Here is a 16,056-nt window from a genome sequence, read left to right as displayed (position 1 = left end):
GCTAAACCTCCAGGATTTTTTTCATTCTTTTTATGGGAAACAGTCTGGAAGCCTCATTCTTGTCAATAGAATTTTCAGTCTACGACAGCAGGAGGGTAGGAACAAGAGGAACCAGTCAGGTGCAGTACAGCACCCCAGATCCTCTCTACTTACTTTGTGCCGAGGAGGGCAGGGATCCCCCATAGAATCAGAATTGTAGAGTTGGAAGGAACCCAAAGGTCATCTAATCCAACCCCTGCAATGCAGGAAACTCAGCTAAAGCATCCATGACAGATGGCCATCCAACCTCTGCTTAAAAAACTCCCAGGAAGGAGAGTGTACAACCTTCCAAAGGAGACCGTTCCAAACTGTCAAACAAACAGCTCTTACTGTCAGAAAGTTTTTTTCCTGAAGGTTAGTTGGAATCTCCTTTCTTGGAGTTTGCAGCCATTGGTTCAAGTCCTACCTTCCAGAGCAGGAGAAAACTTGCTCCATCTTCCATGAGACAGTCCTTTAGAAATTTGAAGATGTGTGCCTGAAATCTCAAATACAGTGGTACCTTGGTAGTCAAATGGCTTGGCTTCCGAACAAATCAGCTCCCGAATGCCGCAAATCTGGAAGTGAGAGTTCTGGTTTGCGAACGTTTTTCAGAAGCTGAACGTCCGACGTGGCTTTTGTGGCTTCCAATTGAGTGCAGGAAGCTCCTGCAGCCAATCGGAAGCCATGCCTTGGTTTTCGAACCGTTTCAGGAGTCGAATGGACTCCCAGAATGGATTAAATTTGAGAACCAAGGTACCACTGTACTCCATTCCACTTTCATGCCAGCTATCTGTAGACCATTATCTGCAGCCCAGGAGGATAATTATGGAGAGGGAGACATCATAATGAACAGTAAAGGATTAGCTGTTCCAACACTTGCTTTCTTCTTCCCTCCCCATTACCTTTTCCTTTTCTGTTGTGTCTATTATTTCTTTCTTTTCTTTTGGGTCTATTACCACTGTGAGGCTGGGTGAATGGACTGTCTTATCTTTCAATGATACACATACAGCACTTGGAAAATTTTAGGCAATTTATAACCCATCACCTAGAAAACTTTATACATTTTTTGAAAAAGAAATTTTAATATTACATTTAAGACACTCCAGAAAATGTTTTTAACAGTTCAAAGCCTGTCAAGGGGGTGAACAGTAAGAACAATAGATTTTGCACAATGCTGTGCCCAGGGAAACCCATTGGGGTATGCAGAGAAAACATTCAAAGTGGATCGTGCCCATTATCAATTCCTGAGACCAGCCTTCTGGGATAAAACTACCATTGGCCCCAGCAGGCACAACTATACTGGCAATGCCAGAATAAACAGAATATAACTTTCTCCTAAGGCCACTTCATAACACTTTTGAAAGCATTCAACTTTTTGGAGAAATGGATCCACCAGTCCTTACATGTTGTTCAAGTGCAGGAAATCTTGTCCAAATTAACTCATCTAACCAAGCGAGTCCCTCAAAGCTGTTGTGTAACTGTAAATGTAAACACTGCCGTCCTTTTGCCCAGCCAGCAGACAAGTGTCAGTGACAGACCACCTGGCGAGAGACCAGCTCCCTTCGGAGTTGGGGGGCAGCAGAGCCGTGCACTGCCCCCAAAATAAATCCCAGACAGCAATGGTTCCAGATGTTAGCACAGCTGCTGCAGAAGCGCCCTTCACTTCACCCTCCAAGTACCTAGAGCCAAAAGCAATATCCAGATTAATGCTGCCCCATAACATAACTATTATTATTTTTTAAAAGTAGAACTAAAATGCAAGAGCATAAAGTCAAAATAAAAACAAGAAACACAGAGGACTCACACGATTAAAAACAGATTTAACACTTTTCTACAACTTTACACAACAATAATCACTGTTAAAATCACAACAGTGCAGTAAAATCTGGATCCTTAAAAAGCCTGCTTAAATAGAAGTGGAAGTTACAGCATGTTTTAATGACCCTCATTATCAACCAGGAAAAAAAGCTGTTTGTGGAAGAGGTCCAGGATGTTCAAAGGGCAGAGAAGGTGGCAAGCAGAAAGTGGTCTGCACTTGAACGATAACCCATCATGACACACGCCAGCAGAGGCTTCATTAGGAACTCCTGACATGAAGAGCTGCAGAGGAAGCAGCTCCCTTCACCAGAGTCCAGGAAGCTCCAGTGCTTAAAATCAGATTTACACAGGAGGCTGGCAGGAAGGAGGCAGTGCCCTCCCAGTGACCTAGAGCTACAGAAGCATCAACAGGAATGTAGCTCCACTGGGCTGGAAAGAAAGTGGGGGAGGGGAAGCATGTGCCTTGAATACAGGACATCCCCAGTCCTTGCTGCGCTCAGTTAACCTTATCAGAGGTAGCAGGACTGGGAGACACCTCTGCCGGAGAGCCTGGGAGCTGCTGCCAGCCAGAGTAGGAAGAAATGAGCTAAATGGGCAGTCAGATCCCCATACCCTAGTTTGGCTGCAATCTGCTCTAACTGCTGGTTTTATGGAAACAACAGCAAACAACAACAACTTGCCTTCCTGTGATTCCCAGGGGAAGGGATAAGGACATCAGCCTGGCACTCCTCGCTGTCTTGGGGTTGAGCACAACCACCTGGAAGGCAGGGTTCACCCATGAGTTGCTCTCCTTGGCATGCGGGTGGCTCAGAACTACGAACAGGAGGCCCTGATCCACAAGGAAGGAAAAGCAAGTGGAAATATCAATTCAGCAAGCAACAAAAGTAGCAGCGACTGGTGGTGGAACTAGGGGGAGGGAGAGGATAACCAGGGCTCAGGAAAGTGGTACCCCCTTAACAAGATTGTGACTCTGTTTCTAACCCACCTCAAAGACTCAAGGCATGCTGCAGTCTGAAAGGTGCACGCAGCTTGCTGCAAACCTGACTGAAAGCAGAGCTTCTGTTAAAATCTCAGATCGGGAAATGTTGTGGTCTAGCTCTTAGATGCCAATCCAGAAACATTTTAACCCAGGGAACAGAAGGCTATATTGATGGAGACTTTGCTGATGCCTTACACTGCAATGGGATGTAGGAAGGAAGGCAACCTCCTAGGAATGCAGAACTAAAGGGATTTAGGGCCTTCAAGGTCAAAGTTGGACCTTGGTGGTGTCTAGAGCTAGGGAGCTAGTGCAACACAAAGACAAGAACATCAGGGGAGGGCACAGGAGAGGTAAGTGCAAGGGTGCAACTTGAATCCCAGATCCCCTTTTCCCCAAGATGCCTTGCTCCTTGACCTAGCCCAAACTGCAGCACTGTTTATTTCACAGAGCAGAACCTGCTTTAAGAGACATACCGAGTCAGAATAGGCTTTGTGGCAGACAGATCCTGGGTAGGAAGAACCAAGGGGCACCTTTCTCAGCAGCTGCCCAGTTGTCAAGTTCCTGCAAAAGGAGAAAGCAAATGTCACCTGCTCCTGTACAGAGTGCAGCAAAAGGGGAGGTGGTGTGTAGAATCAAACTGTGAAAATGTTTTGGAAGGCCTGTAAACACCATCTTGATAGTCAGGATAACCCCAAGACTAATTGTTAGTCGCTGCAAAAATGAGGTCACATATGTTTATCTGCTTTGAAGCCTTTGTTTTGATTCAGTTAGGTGAGGAGAGACTTCTCCCACCGGCTGCCTGTCAGCTACTCCCTTATCCAAGGAGATGAATGCGAGCTGGGAAGGGGCCTCTAAGCCAGGGGTGTTAACTGGGCTACTGACGCCAGCTTGCGTAGCTTGCTTTGTGTATAAGTAATGCTTAACATAGTAGCACCTTGCAGACAAGTCATGATGGCTGCTTGCTGTTTCGGTATCTGCCCTGAGTCTGTAAAGGCAGCAGGTCTCTTCAGGCTGTGTTGTAAGTTTACACCTTGCTTTAATAAAGCACTAGAACTGACCATTCTGCTGTTTTTCGCATCGTTCTTTGGCATCCTTGCACCAAACCACTTGAACAGGCCCTCCTCGGGATAAATGGCCATGAAGGCAGCCTGGGAAACAAAACCCTGCCTCTGAGAGAGGGACAAGTTACAAAGAAGGGCCTGTAGCTCAGTGGTAGTGCACCTGTTTTGCATTCAGAAAGTCTTGGGTTCAATTTCTAGCCCCTCCAGGTAGGGCTGGAAGAAACTCCCCAGTCTGAAACCCAAGAGAGTTTCAGTCACTTCTGGATTTCGATCGTTTGGGAGCCAAACATTTGAGAACTAGGCTGTTCAAAAACCAAGGTACAACTGTATTAGTAGTATTATTATTAGTAGTAGTAATTTACCACTCTATACCCACAGGTCTCAGGACTGTTCACAGGAAATCCACTATCAATCATGACTTTCTGGACTTACTAAGATTAGCATGTTAAAAATACTGTTTCCATCCCACCCCAAAATTTAAAAAATATAAGACAAACACATGCTGTTGAATTACCAAGTCTTAATTTTTAAAAAACCATTTAAAAATATTTAAAGTGTCCTTTACTAGTCTCCTCTCCCCACAAATAAATATTTCCTCCCATGTGAGTGGGGGTGGAATATATGTTTATAAAATTGCAGTGTAGCTTTCTTCTGGTTTCCTTATGAAATATAAGTCAAACATCAGAGTCTCATTAATTTAGGACACTTGTAAGTTTTTAGATTTAAAGAAAAACTTTGTTCTGGCAGTGGTGCAAGTAAACTCCATACAGATGCTTACCAGACCACCAAGCAATCTGTGGTAGTCAAGGCAATTAAAGCCTCCTCCATCCCATCCACTTCAGCAAAAGCCAAAACAGTCTCTTCAGGAGGCATCAAAGCCTGCCTCCCTTTACTCCTAGAAACAAAAGAAACCCCCAGGGATGTTGAAACCAAGCTGAAAGAAGTAGAAGACGCCTCAAAGACAGCAAAACACCTTTTGTCTCTGCTGCTGCTCCAGGAGATCAGTGGAACCCCCACCCCAACACCAACTTTCCTTTCCCACTGCTGCCACCTCTCACCTTCCTGTCTCAGAGAAAGAGAGGACTTCCACTTCTTGGTCTTGGAGTGACCCACAACTACTGACCAGCCTCCTATTCTTTAGTCCAAGGACAGCATTTATGTTTCCAGTTTTGATGAGGGGTTGCTTAACACAGCCATCTTCAGAAGAATAAAACAAGAACCTGGAAGAAAAGGTGACATGGTAGCTTTTGGCCCCGACTCCAAGCATGTTTATAATCCCCCCCCTTATGTCAACGGCACTTACTTCAGGCAGGTATGCTGAGAACCTTAGTGTATTGGTAACATCTCTGTGCTACCGTGCAAGAAAAACAGGGTTATTTGACAAGGCAGCCCTCATAATTCCTTGTCTCTGTCTTACAGTATGTATTGTGAACTTCTGAGATTTGGGTGTATTTATGTTCACTATGAAAAGGGTCTGCTATGTTCAGCTCTTTTACAGAGCACTGCAAGGAAATTCTGTATTTCTGCTTCTCCCAAAGGCCACAAAGTCATTGATGGGAGGTTTCTTGTGTCTTTTTCTATGCATAACTGTGGTAACTCAGTAACCTGTAGCACCGCTTGCTGAAAAGGTGAAAGGTAACTGTACTGGTCTGTAAGAAGCATTGCAAAATCCGAATTAGAGAAATACCTTTATTAAGCCTGCTGAAATGTCGCAAAATACTGTGCAAGCTTTCAAGTTCTCCAAAACTAACAACATAAAAAAGGCCCTGCTGAATCAGACCAAATACCAAAGGCCCATCTTGTCCAGCATCATAGAGGCCAACCAGATGCTTCTGGGAAGTCCACAAGGGGAACCTGAGTGCAACTGCAGCCCTCTCCTCGCTTGTGATTCCAAACAACTTGTATTCAGAGGATGCTTCCTCTGAAAGTGGAGGTAGAACATAGCCATCATGACTAGTAGCCATTCATGGCCTTATCCTACTCTTTTAAAGCTATTCTAGTTGGTAGACATAACTTCTAGGAGATCTCCATCAGGCTAGATGGCAAGCAATGCAAAGTGGGGTAGGGGGAGAGACACAAACGAGGTGCGCTCGAGAGTCTGCACACTATTTTGTGACATATCAGCCGGCCTAACAGAAGTACAATTGGATGAGTTATTAATACCTGTAATGGGAATTGGGGTTGCTTGTGCGTAAACTGCAAACTGCTCCAAGCTAGCCCTGTAGCTAAAACTTTCCCCGGTTGACAGCCCTTGAAACGCGACTGTCTTAGTCACTGGCAGAATCCGTCAGTGGGCGGGACCTAAATTTGCGCCAACATAGGAGTTGTTTGACTCCAAGTCTCTGCCTAGATTCCCTGCGTGGAAGCCTTCTGCGCAGCGTGGGCGTGCCAAGCGGAGGTCCTGTGCTCTCTCCGCTGATTTCACTGGAAGAGTCTCTGAGCCTCCCCTCCGCCTTGCTCTCGGCTTCCCCTTTCTCCCTGGTGTCCCCTGGATTTCTTTCCCCCGTGGGAACCCTCTCTCTCTCCTTGCTAGTTCCCTCCCCTGCATCACTGGAGCGACTTTCCTGTCCTCTTCCCTCTGATGGCAGTTCCCTGACAATACCCAAAGAGCAGAGCATCATGTTATAAGAGGGTCAATCTCACTTCTCTGCAGCAGCACTCCGAAATAACCACAAAGACTTAACTGTCAAGGTTCCTTCTTCAAGGCCACAGCAGTAGAGCTGGCCTCTACTCAGAGCCCAAAAAGCATTTTTAAAGTAACACTTAAGATGCACAATGATTATGTTGCGGAGGAACACAGAGTTTGGATCTCTGAAAACAAGTGCAACTCACCTGATCTCTGAAATCTCCAGTCCTCCCAATGCAACACACACAAGGCTCTGGACACCTGGAAGAGGGACAATCTGAATGACCGGAACCTGGGGAACCAGAGTAACAAGAATCAACTCTCTTCCTTCTCATCCGTGCTCCCCCTTCCAGGACAAGAGCCTGGCTGCTGGAAGAGACCAAAGGGGGGCCCATCTAGTCCTGCATGTTGCTCTCCCAAGGGCCAACCGGATGCTCCAATGGGAAGAAGCCCAGAGCCAGTTCTTGTTTCCAGAAGTTACTCAAGGGCAACTGCAGCAAGTTGTTGGTGCTATGATAGCCACCATGGGGCAGACCACACATATTCTATTTCAGCAGGAGTAAAGACCCCTTCTTTCTAACCTTTGTAAAGTGCCAGGTGTGCACACAGCCCCAGTGGCCGGACTCCAGATGCCTCCAGAGGGAAACGGAAGCCTCACAAGCTGTCACAACACACAGTGCTGTGAAGTCAGCGGCCTCCCACCACACGGTGCTCACGTCCACTGAGCATGAACCAGAGCAGCTCTGTACAAAACAAGAGAAAAAGAATCAATAGGGGGGAAGGTGGGCGGGAGGGAAATGTTGCCAGCAAAGGCAAATCTTGCGCCACAAAGAGCTTCCTCCAGCAGCAGCAAGGGGTTGGTGCTCCCCTACACAGGGGAAAACAGTTTACTGGGCACGTGCAGGCACCAGACCAGCGGCTAGCTCAATAAAGGGGCCGAGGCTCAAGCTTGCCAGGAAAGCACCTGCATATCCAGGCCTTCCTCCCAATATGGACCAGATGTGGTCTCCCGGTACTTCATTTCTAAAGGCCTTTCCCCTGTTCATGCCAGATGCCGAGACGACATCAAGTACTTGAACCCGGCTAATCCTGCCCTTCCGCTTCCTCCCCACCTCCTGAGACTGAGAAGGAGAGCACACATGGGCACCCAACTACAATACTTCTGTCCTCCGCACACACACATGCAAAAAAAAAAAAAAAGCAGGATTCTTGGCACTATCCTGGAGGCCTGTCCTAGGAAAGGAGAGTGTGATGGGAGGATGCAAGAGAAAGGAGAGTACCCAAGAGGGTGGGGGCCACTGTGCCACTCCTCTCACTCCACAGTTAACTGGCTATCTGCTCCTCTACAATATTTTGTTACCTATTCATAACCATTTCTGAGCTGCTTAATTTTTTTAACCCCTAAGCAGTGTAAGCTACGTACAATATAAATACAATATCCATTATAATGAAAAACCCAAACCAATAAAACAGAATAAAAGCATATAAAAGGAAAAATAAACAAAAGCGTGAATCAGTCCTAGCAAGCCTGAATAACATTGTCCATACAGGGCCCAACCTCCGGGGCAGGGGAAGGACACATCTGTGTGCAGAAGTAGGTAGAATCCGAACAAGGCATTAAAAAAAAAAAAGTGCAGACGTGCATTTACATCAGTAAAGCACTTTTTTAAAAAGTGACATGGTTTTCTTCTTTAACCTTTAGTTTTGAGGTCATCTGCAAGCTCCCTTTTCTCTGGCTGTCGTCCGCTGGGTCTTCTATGGCCACTTCGTTCTGCAATAAAACATCAAGGTAATAAAATGAAGAACCATATGGCTTCCAGGCAGCAGAGTTCCCACCTGCCTCTTAAGTGCCAGGCACCTGGAATGCTAATAGTAGGTTGATAAGCAATGCAATAATTGTTAATTAGTCAGATAGGTACTTGATGTTTGGCTAGATTTGTTTGGTTTTATTTAATTGGAGTGTACTGAGTTGCCAAAACTGTAAATGTTTTAATGTATCATATATTTTGATGTTAGCTGCCCTGAGCCTGGTTCCGGCCAGGGAGGGTGGGATATAAATAAAATATATTATTATTATTACATCTGCAGAAATGTGATTTTGGGCAGACAAGCACAGTTGTCCCAAATCAAGATTCCAGGAAGTTAAGGTGAAACATGAACTCTCAATATTCCAACCCCTTGAATGAGGTGGGGAACCTTTGGTGCTCCACATTTTGTTGATCTGCAACTCCCATCATGCCTAAAGGGGCTGTTGGGAGATGCAGTTCAGCAGCATGTGGAGCAACAGAAGTCCCCCACTCAAGGTAGGCTATACCAAGGATTTATGCATGAAATATCCTGCCTAAGGGAGGAAACTTGAACTAGGTTGCCTTCTTTTGGACGCAAGGGTATTCCGCACCTAGTAGGCTAAAAACCAACAGTGACTTGCCCCTTGCTGGGAATGGTCTTGGAATGCTGATGAACATTCTACCTGCTCAGAGATAAGGTTTCAGCCACAGTACCCTGGCAATTGATGCAGCTTCTGTGAAAGAGAAGTCGATCTGGCTGGGAAAGGTGGGGGGACTCTCACACAGGGCTGAATGACTGGAGAGAGGTGCTGGCAGAAACAGGCTGAGTAGGCAGGAATGTTGAGGGATGGGTAGCTAAGGGGACCCAAGTGAACTCCAGGTGAAGGTGACCAAAGAAAGAGGGCACAGTAGGCAACAAGAACCTGAGGAATGGGCAGAGACTGAGGGATGAAGGGAGGGAGAAACGGGCAAGACATGGAAGCAAAGAAAGGGAAAGACACAGAGAGGCTGTGGGAAACTTAGGCAGGGCCAAAGAACAGGGAGTGTCATGGAGTTCTGGAGGCAGCCAAGAGAAAGGAAAGAAAGAGGTACACAAGGGAGCGAGTTTTGATTATAACTGCAGTTCCGGGAAGGTCAAGCCTGCAGCTCTGACAGAAACGCCTCTGCTTTCTCCTTGGGAATCCCAGAGACCTCTACAATTATGACCAAAAGCAGAGAGCAGTTGGTACTACCCAGCAAGAGTGTGCAATCACTGATTGATAATTACAGCAGAATGTGGGTGGAGTGAGTAATAATGTTCAGCTGCATTTTTAGCTGCTCTTTTGTTTTATTGAAAACTCTTAATTATATAACTTGTGCTGTAAATATGATGCTCTGCTCTTGTTGATTATTGTTTGTACACTGGAAAGCAGCAGAGAAATTGTATGAATAAACCAACCAACCAACCAGAGGCTCCTCTGCTCTTTCTTCCTGTTTGGGGGATTCCTTGTAACACTCAACAGACTCGCCAGCTGATAGCAGCCTTTCTTCAAAGCTGGCCATGTCCTCATCAGGCTTCCAGCTCTTTTCCCTTTGGCCTTGTGACAATGAGGGCATCCTTTCGCCACCTCCCTCTTCTTCCTCTTGCCTGCTCCTGGGCAAGGCAGAAATACCTGCAGAGTCCCCTGGCTCAGGGCTGGCATGAGCTTGCAAAGCAGATGCGCCAGGTGTGCCTGGCAAGGCCTGGGAGGCTGGGGTTGCCCCCAAACGGGGGAAAACTGGGGTAGGCAGCTGGGACTCTGGGACACCCTCCAGGGCTAGAGAGAGGAACAACTCAGTTGATGGAAGAGCTTTCCGAGGGGAGCCCACTGGAAAGGGTGGCTCTTTCTCCAGGGAAATGGGATTCTCTCCTAGTGCTGAATCTTTCTCAAAGCCAGCCCCACTAGTGTCCTGGAGGCACTTGGCTGACTGGCCAGTGTCAAAAGTCTCCGGCAGATTTACAGCACAGGCTTTGAGCTTTTCCAGTTTAAGGAGCCCAAATTCATCTTCAGGTAGGTGGAATTCTTGCAGCTCTAAGCCACAGGGCAGCCATTCAAGACTGGACATCTTACTTCTCTTGCCATGAAAAGGAAGGGACAATTTGGGGGAACCTGTCCCAAAGAGGTAAAGTGAGGTAGGATCCCGAGATTCCACAGGCAGGCTGGCCCTCCTTCTACCTGCAAATACAAAAGAGAAACAGCTTAGCCTGTCATTCACTGCAGTTGTGAGGATCTTACTCTAGAAGGGCTCCTGGGATCCTTAAAGCCACCCTGCTTCAAATTAGCAGCAGGAGACCTGCTGGTTCGAAACATGCTCTCAGGTGTCCTTTGCTGAATCACCTAGATGCTCTAAGCTGTGAACTCCCCTGCATCTCAGGATTCTCCTGGAAGAAATGGACAGATGCAAAGGACCTGTGTGCTTCCAGGGACATTTTGAAAAGCCTTGTCCTCTGCCCCCATCCCCCAGCTCCATAAGGCCCCAAAACAATGGGGAAATATCAAAGACCACCAAGGGGCCTGTAAAATTAGCATATAGTGATCAAGCTGGAAATCCAAAAACCCTCCCCATCCCCAATTAGTATGGGGCACAATCAATCAATCAATCAATCAATCAGGGAGCTCCTCTTGTGTGCCAGCTGCACAGCACCTCCAACTCACTTCAAAGGGGCCAGTCACAAAGAACTTCCTAAGGAGATCCTGCAGGTCAGCCCACCCACCCTCATGAAAATACGCCACCTAAGGGAGCTTTCTCAACTTGCCTCATGGGGAGGGGTCTCCACTGAAGAAGCTAAGCCAGTGTACACAGGAAATGAGCAAAATATTCCCAAGGGGATATTTACTGAGGCCTTTCTTGAGAGCCATTGGAGAAATAGGTGGGCACTGTGGTGCCCACAAATACTGCATTGGCGACCCTTGCTCTAAAGGGACCAAGTAGGAGCCCCCTCCCCAAGCTGCCCCTGGGTGATAAAGCTGAACGAGCTCTGGGTCCAGGGGGCACATACCTCGGGGTGCTCCCCTCCGCTTGCATTTTACAGAGGCAACTAGGGGTGCATAGTGAGGCAAGGGGTCTCTATCCACTCGTGCCAGATTGACCCCAGCGTTGTTCCAATTCCCAGCCTGCTCAGGAGACCCACTGTCAGGACAACATGTCTTGTCATTTTCTTCCAGGCTTCCCATGAAGCTGGAGGGAACACTGGCCTTTGAGTTCACCACCTGTGAGACATGGACAGTCTCTAACTCAGTCTCAGGGTGTGTGGAAGCAGAAACTGCAGACTCTGCCGGCCATTTTCTGCCACTCGGCTTGGATTCCACGCTGCCACCAGCTGTAATGTAAAGCACTGTGGCTTTGTCTCTTCCATGGTGGTTTTCCTTCCTTCCCTGAGCTTCACTTGGCACAAGAGAACTATCAACCTTAGGAATTGTCAGCTCCACATTCTCTGCTGGGTCCTCTGCTGCGGCGGACAAGGCCTTGTGATTAGACCTCCCTCTCAGCCTTCTCTTTCTTCTGGGCTGCACTAGGCCTTCACTCTGTACTAGATCCCCGCTGGAAGATGTGTTCTCATTAGAAAGAGACTGAAGAGGAGAAGTGCCAGGGCTGGCACCAGAATCGGGAAATGGGAGAGGAACAGCCTCCCTCTGCTCACCACTTTCTGTCTGCCGTTGGGAGGACGACGAGGCTGGATCTGTGCTCTTCTCCTTGCACACAATTCTCTGTCCTTTCCTACTTTTGCCCAGCTGGGTTTGAATGACGGCCGCCAAGTTCACCTCCCTCTGTTGACTGGACATTCGCCGTGTTGTCCTTACGTAATACTCAACAGGAAACAGGAGCCCCTCAACTACTGTGCATGAGCTCAGCACATCCTTAGCAGGTGTGGCTGGAGCCCTATCCAGGAGGGGAGATCCAGTTTCTTCAAGCTGATCCCCTAAACCATTTCCACTGGGCTTGCTGGTGGGAGCGTCACCGCCGCTGAGCTCCAATTTCTGAGGTTCCTGGCATCGGCTGCCTTCTTGCTGCATTCCATGTGTATGAGAGGCAGCCTCAATGGTCACAGCTAAGCCTGCAGATTGGCCTGCCTCCTTCTCCATCTGTGGAGATTCAATCTGCATGTCTGCAGGTGACACAATATTATTGACAGCTGGACCTCCAGAGCTATCAAACAGGCCTTCCTCACAAAGATGCTCAGGTGAAGACTCCTGGTTTTCACGCGACAGATCATGAAGAAAAGTGGCTTGCCCAGATGTTTCCTGTAAACAATCCAGATGCAGCAACACAGGAGAAACATCACTGCCTCTTCCTTCTTCAGCTGTGTTCCCTGAGGAGGCCACTGGGATGCTATGGTCCGTCCATAAACTGTCACTTCTGTTGAAAACTGGCGACCTGGAGCCCTGGGAGCTCTCTGGCTGGGGTCCCACATTTCCCAGAGGTGCATCCCATGTAGATTCTTCTCTTTCCTCCAAAGCCAAAGATGCTCTCTGTTGCACTTTGGTTCTACTTCTTGACAAACTATTCTGGTTTTTCTTAAGAACAGGACTAAAAAGAACCCTTTTGCGGTCCTGGTTGCTACACGAAGAACTCAAGTTTCCTCGCAAGCTGTCTTCTTGGTTGAAGGCCTCAGGCTTGAAGGTGACTGATGCAGCTTTTGCAGCGCTCTTCTTTGAACAGCCACCATCTGTGAAGGAAAAAATAACAGCACACTGCCATCAAGGGAGCACACAGAACAGCAAAACGAAGTGCATTTTAATCAAAAAAGTTGAAAACTACAAAGGCAGTTTAACATAAGACTCTGTTTCACTTCCTAAAGAGTGGAGAGCAGAGTTCAGGCTTGACAAATCAACTTTCCTTTTTTAAAAATTAAAACCCAGAGATTCATCAAACAGAGTCAGGTATAAAAAACACTTAGAATTAAATAATTGAGTGCTAGAACTGAGTTCACAGTCCTTAGTCCACCCAGCACAATTTTCAAGATGGCTTTAGTCCCAGTTCCCCTCATTTTAGAAAATAAGCACTCACAAATACCCCAGAGTAAGGGGCTAGTTCTGAACTGGAACACCAGGCCTCATCTGTACATAGCCAAACAGAAAATGTGCGGGATTCTAAGTGAACAGAATCCAAGATCTCAACAATGCAAAGTTTTGGAGCAGAAACAACAGAAGAAAAATTAATTTAAGTTTTATGGCATCTCCCTGTAATGGTCTCACTTAGTCCACAGCCCAAGAGGCCTGCCCAAGAACAGCATTGGGTGCAATACAAAAAGTGCTCTGCCTTTTGGGAAAGGTAGAATGAGCCTATAATACAAGAGTGAGAGCCATGGAGCAATGACTTCATCAGGACAGATAATCACCCAAAGAACCATGGATCTGCCTTTCCAGGCTTACCTGCAAGGTCCCCCTCAGCTTCCTCTTGCATAAGCAACAGGTTTTTCTCTGCAACCGTTTTCTTGACATAGTTGTTCACCTTTTCAGCTCTTTCAGCACGCTACAAAAACAAAAAGAATAAAAAGGGTAATGGGAAGACCGGTGCTTAATCAGATGTGATTTCATTTTCTGCCAAAAATATTATTATTTATTAAAATTTTGCATCACTCTTAATTAGATGATCACAGGAGGGGTTTACAACACAGAAACACAAAATTACACACTATAGTAACAAACAAAACAATACCCCCCTCCCCAGTTTAAAAGGCCATAGATTGTTTAATTAACCAAGGCCTGGAAGAAGAGGAATGTTTTTGCCTGGCACCTAAAGATATGTAAGGAAGGAGTCAGGTGAGCCTCCCCAGGGAGCACATTCCACAAGCGAGGGGCCACTGCAGAAAAGACCTGCTCTCGTGTTGTAGCCCTCAGGACCTTGCTTATAAGTCCTTGGCAGACACTATTGTTTACTTACCTGTAACCTGTGGAATGTTTTGCTGTATTCTCTTTTCAATAAGGCCAACTTTTCTTTCAGCTGGAAGACAAAGATGTTACAAGGTGGTCACCACAAGTTGTTTTAAAACAAGATTTAGGAAGGCAGCAGCTACATGAACTGCACTGCCAAACACTCGGTCTTGCTGGAGGAAGGAGGAACACAAGACTGCACACCAAAACAATGTACTCAAAATGAAGGGTTCTGTGTAACTTAAAACCGCATCCCTAACAGTATAAACTGGCCTCCCTCAATCTAGTGCCCTCCAGGTTTTTTGGAGTGCAACTCCCAACAGCCCCAGCCAACACAGCTGTATGATGTTGGGGCTGATAGGGGTTATAGGCCTAACATCTGGAGGGCACAAAGTTGGGGGAGGCTGGTTTAAACAGATCTCCAAAAGGAGTACATAGGAAATTGCCCTATCGAGCTCAGTAGTGTTTCTACACTGAACAGCTGTGGCTCTCCAGGGTCTCAGGTAAGGGCAGCTCAACCTGGAGATGCTGAAGGTGGAATATGGGACCAGCTGCACGCCAAGCAGTTGCTCTACTGCTAAGTTATGGATCTATATATGGGCCAGTGGCTCTCTAGGGTTTCAGACAGGGGTCTTTCTTACTCCCACCTGGAGATGCTGATGGGAACTGAACCTGGGAGTTTGTGTGTGCAAAGCAAGTGTTTATATTCCTTCCCTACAAAGTAAGATTCCATCTAGCTCAGTATTGTCAACAGTGGCAGTGGCTCTCGAGGGTTTCAAGCAAAGGTGTTTCTGACTCCCACCTGAAGATGCCAGTGGGGACTAAAAACAGACTTTTTTTGTATGCAAACTGGAGTGAGAATGTTCTTCCAAGCCATGATCTTTCTCGACCTTGGGTCTCCCGATGTTCTTGAACTACAACTCCCATCATATCTGACCCCTCGCCATGCTGGCTAGGAATGATGGGAGTGATAGCCCAGCAACATCTTGGGACCCAAGGTTGAGGAAGAATCCAGTCCACATGGTTCTAAATAAACAGCTGGTTTAAGCAAGGACATAGGAAGCTACCTTACACAAAGTCAGATTATTTGAGTCCATCTAGCCTGTACCGTCTACACTGACTGGCAGCAACTCTCCAAGGTTCCCAGCCATATCTGGAAATCCCACCCATGGGGCCTTCTGCGTGCAAAGCACATGCTCTATACCGCAGAGTGAGGGCCCTCTTCCCTTGTCCCGCCTCCTGAAATCTCTACCAGAGGAAAAGAGGAGAGGGGCGGGCCTTACCTCCCCAGCTGCCAGGCCAAAGCCCCTCTCTTCAAGAGACCCTCCCGCCCTTTCTTCCTCCAGCCAAAGCCCCTCCCTCGCGGCCCCTCTCGCCCGGCGCCCACCTGGGCCTTCTCCTGCGCGTTGAGGGCCGCGAAGTGGCCCCGCGGAGGCTCCATATCTCCCGCTCTCTGCGCGCCACGCACCTCGCGCCAGCTGCGCCTGCGCAGTAGCTGAACCAGCGAAACGGCGTCCATGGAAACGCAAGATTCGCCTGGAGCGAGGGAATGTCTCTGCGCATGCGTCATGTCAAGAAACGGGAGCTAGCGCCATAGAGACGGAAGGTAGAGCGGCTCATTCCCCCTCCCGCGTCGCTATCACCCACCCACTTAATATTGCGCTTTATTCTCCGTAGCTGCGACGCCAGAGCATGCCCAACAAAGGGATGGCTCTAGTCAGAGCCGAATGTTGAAATAAGACAGGGCACCATGGAGAATAAGGCAAGGGAGGGGGGAGTCGCCTTGTTTCAAACAGAAACCGGAAGTAAACGTATTCACGTCACTTTCGTCTTCAGTCATTGGCTGGCAGTGTTTGGAGGCCTCCGGGAAGGT

At 47.5% G+C, this 16,056-nt stretch overlaps 1 protein-coding gene and 1 long non-coding RNA gene across 4 annotated transcripts; both read right to left on the bottom strand.

The window, feature by feature from the left end:
- Window positions 1-1,035: 1,035 nt before the first annotated feature.
- On the bottom strand, window positions 1,036-15,965 carry PALB2 (partner and localizer of BRCA2). 3 transcript variants are annotated; one of them, XM_081170340.1, is made up of 13 exons: window positions 15,831-15,965; window positions 14,194-14,253; window positions 13,683-13,782; window positions 11,309-12,976; window positions 9,736-10,484; window positions 8,199-8,273; window positions 7,084-7,245; window positions 6,709-6,794; window positions 4,935-5,096; window positions 4,655-4,771; window positions 3,289-3,376; window positions 2,517-2,665; window positions 1,036-1,697 (listed from the first exon to the last, which is right to left on the bottom strand). In XM_081170340.1, exons 3-13 carry the CDS (start codon window positions 13,711-13,713, stop codon window positions 1,463-1,465), a joined length of 3,522 nt encoding a protein of 1,173 aa, XP_081026466.1. In that variant the 5' UTR covers window positions 13,714-13,782; window positions 14,194-14,253; window positions 15,831-15,965; the 3' UTR covers window positions 1,036-1,462. The 3 variants fall into 3 exon arrangements, with proteins under 3 accessions (XP_081026466.1, XP_081026464.1, XP_081026465.1); XM_081170338.1 differs by lacking the exon at window positions 15,831-15,965 and adding an exon at window positions 15,571-15,788; XM_081170339.1 differs by lacking the exon at window positions 15,831-15,965 and adding an exon at window positions 15,256-15,370.
- LOC308573436 lies at window positions 5,521-6,693 on the bottom strand. Its single transcript, XR_014002088.1, has 2 exons — window positions 6,479-6,693; window positions 5,521-6,039 (listed from the first exon to the last, which is right to left on the bottom strand). It is a non-coding gene; the product is annotated as an uncharacterized lncRNA (long non-coding RNA).
- Window positions 15,966-16,056: the final 91 nt, after the last annotated feature.

Source organism: Podarcis bocagei (assembly GCF_964188305.1).
Source record: "Podarcis bocagei genome assembly, chromosome: 14".
Lineage (NCBI taxonomy): Eukaryota > Metazoa > Chordata > Lepidosauria > Squamata > Lacertidae > Podarcis > Podarcis bocagei.
The sequence above is the reverse complement of the archived record's forward strand: the minus strand, read 5'-3'. Positions and strand labels throughout refer to the sequence as shown.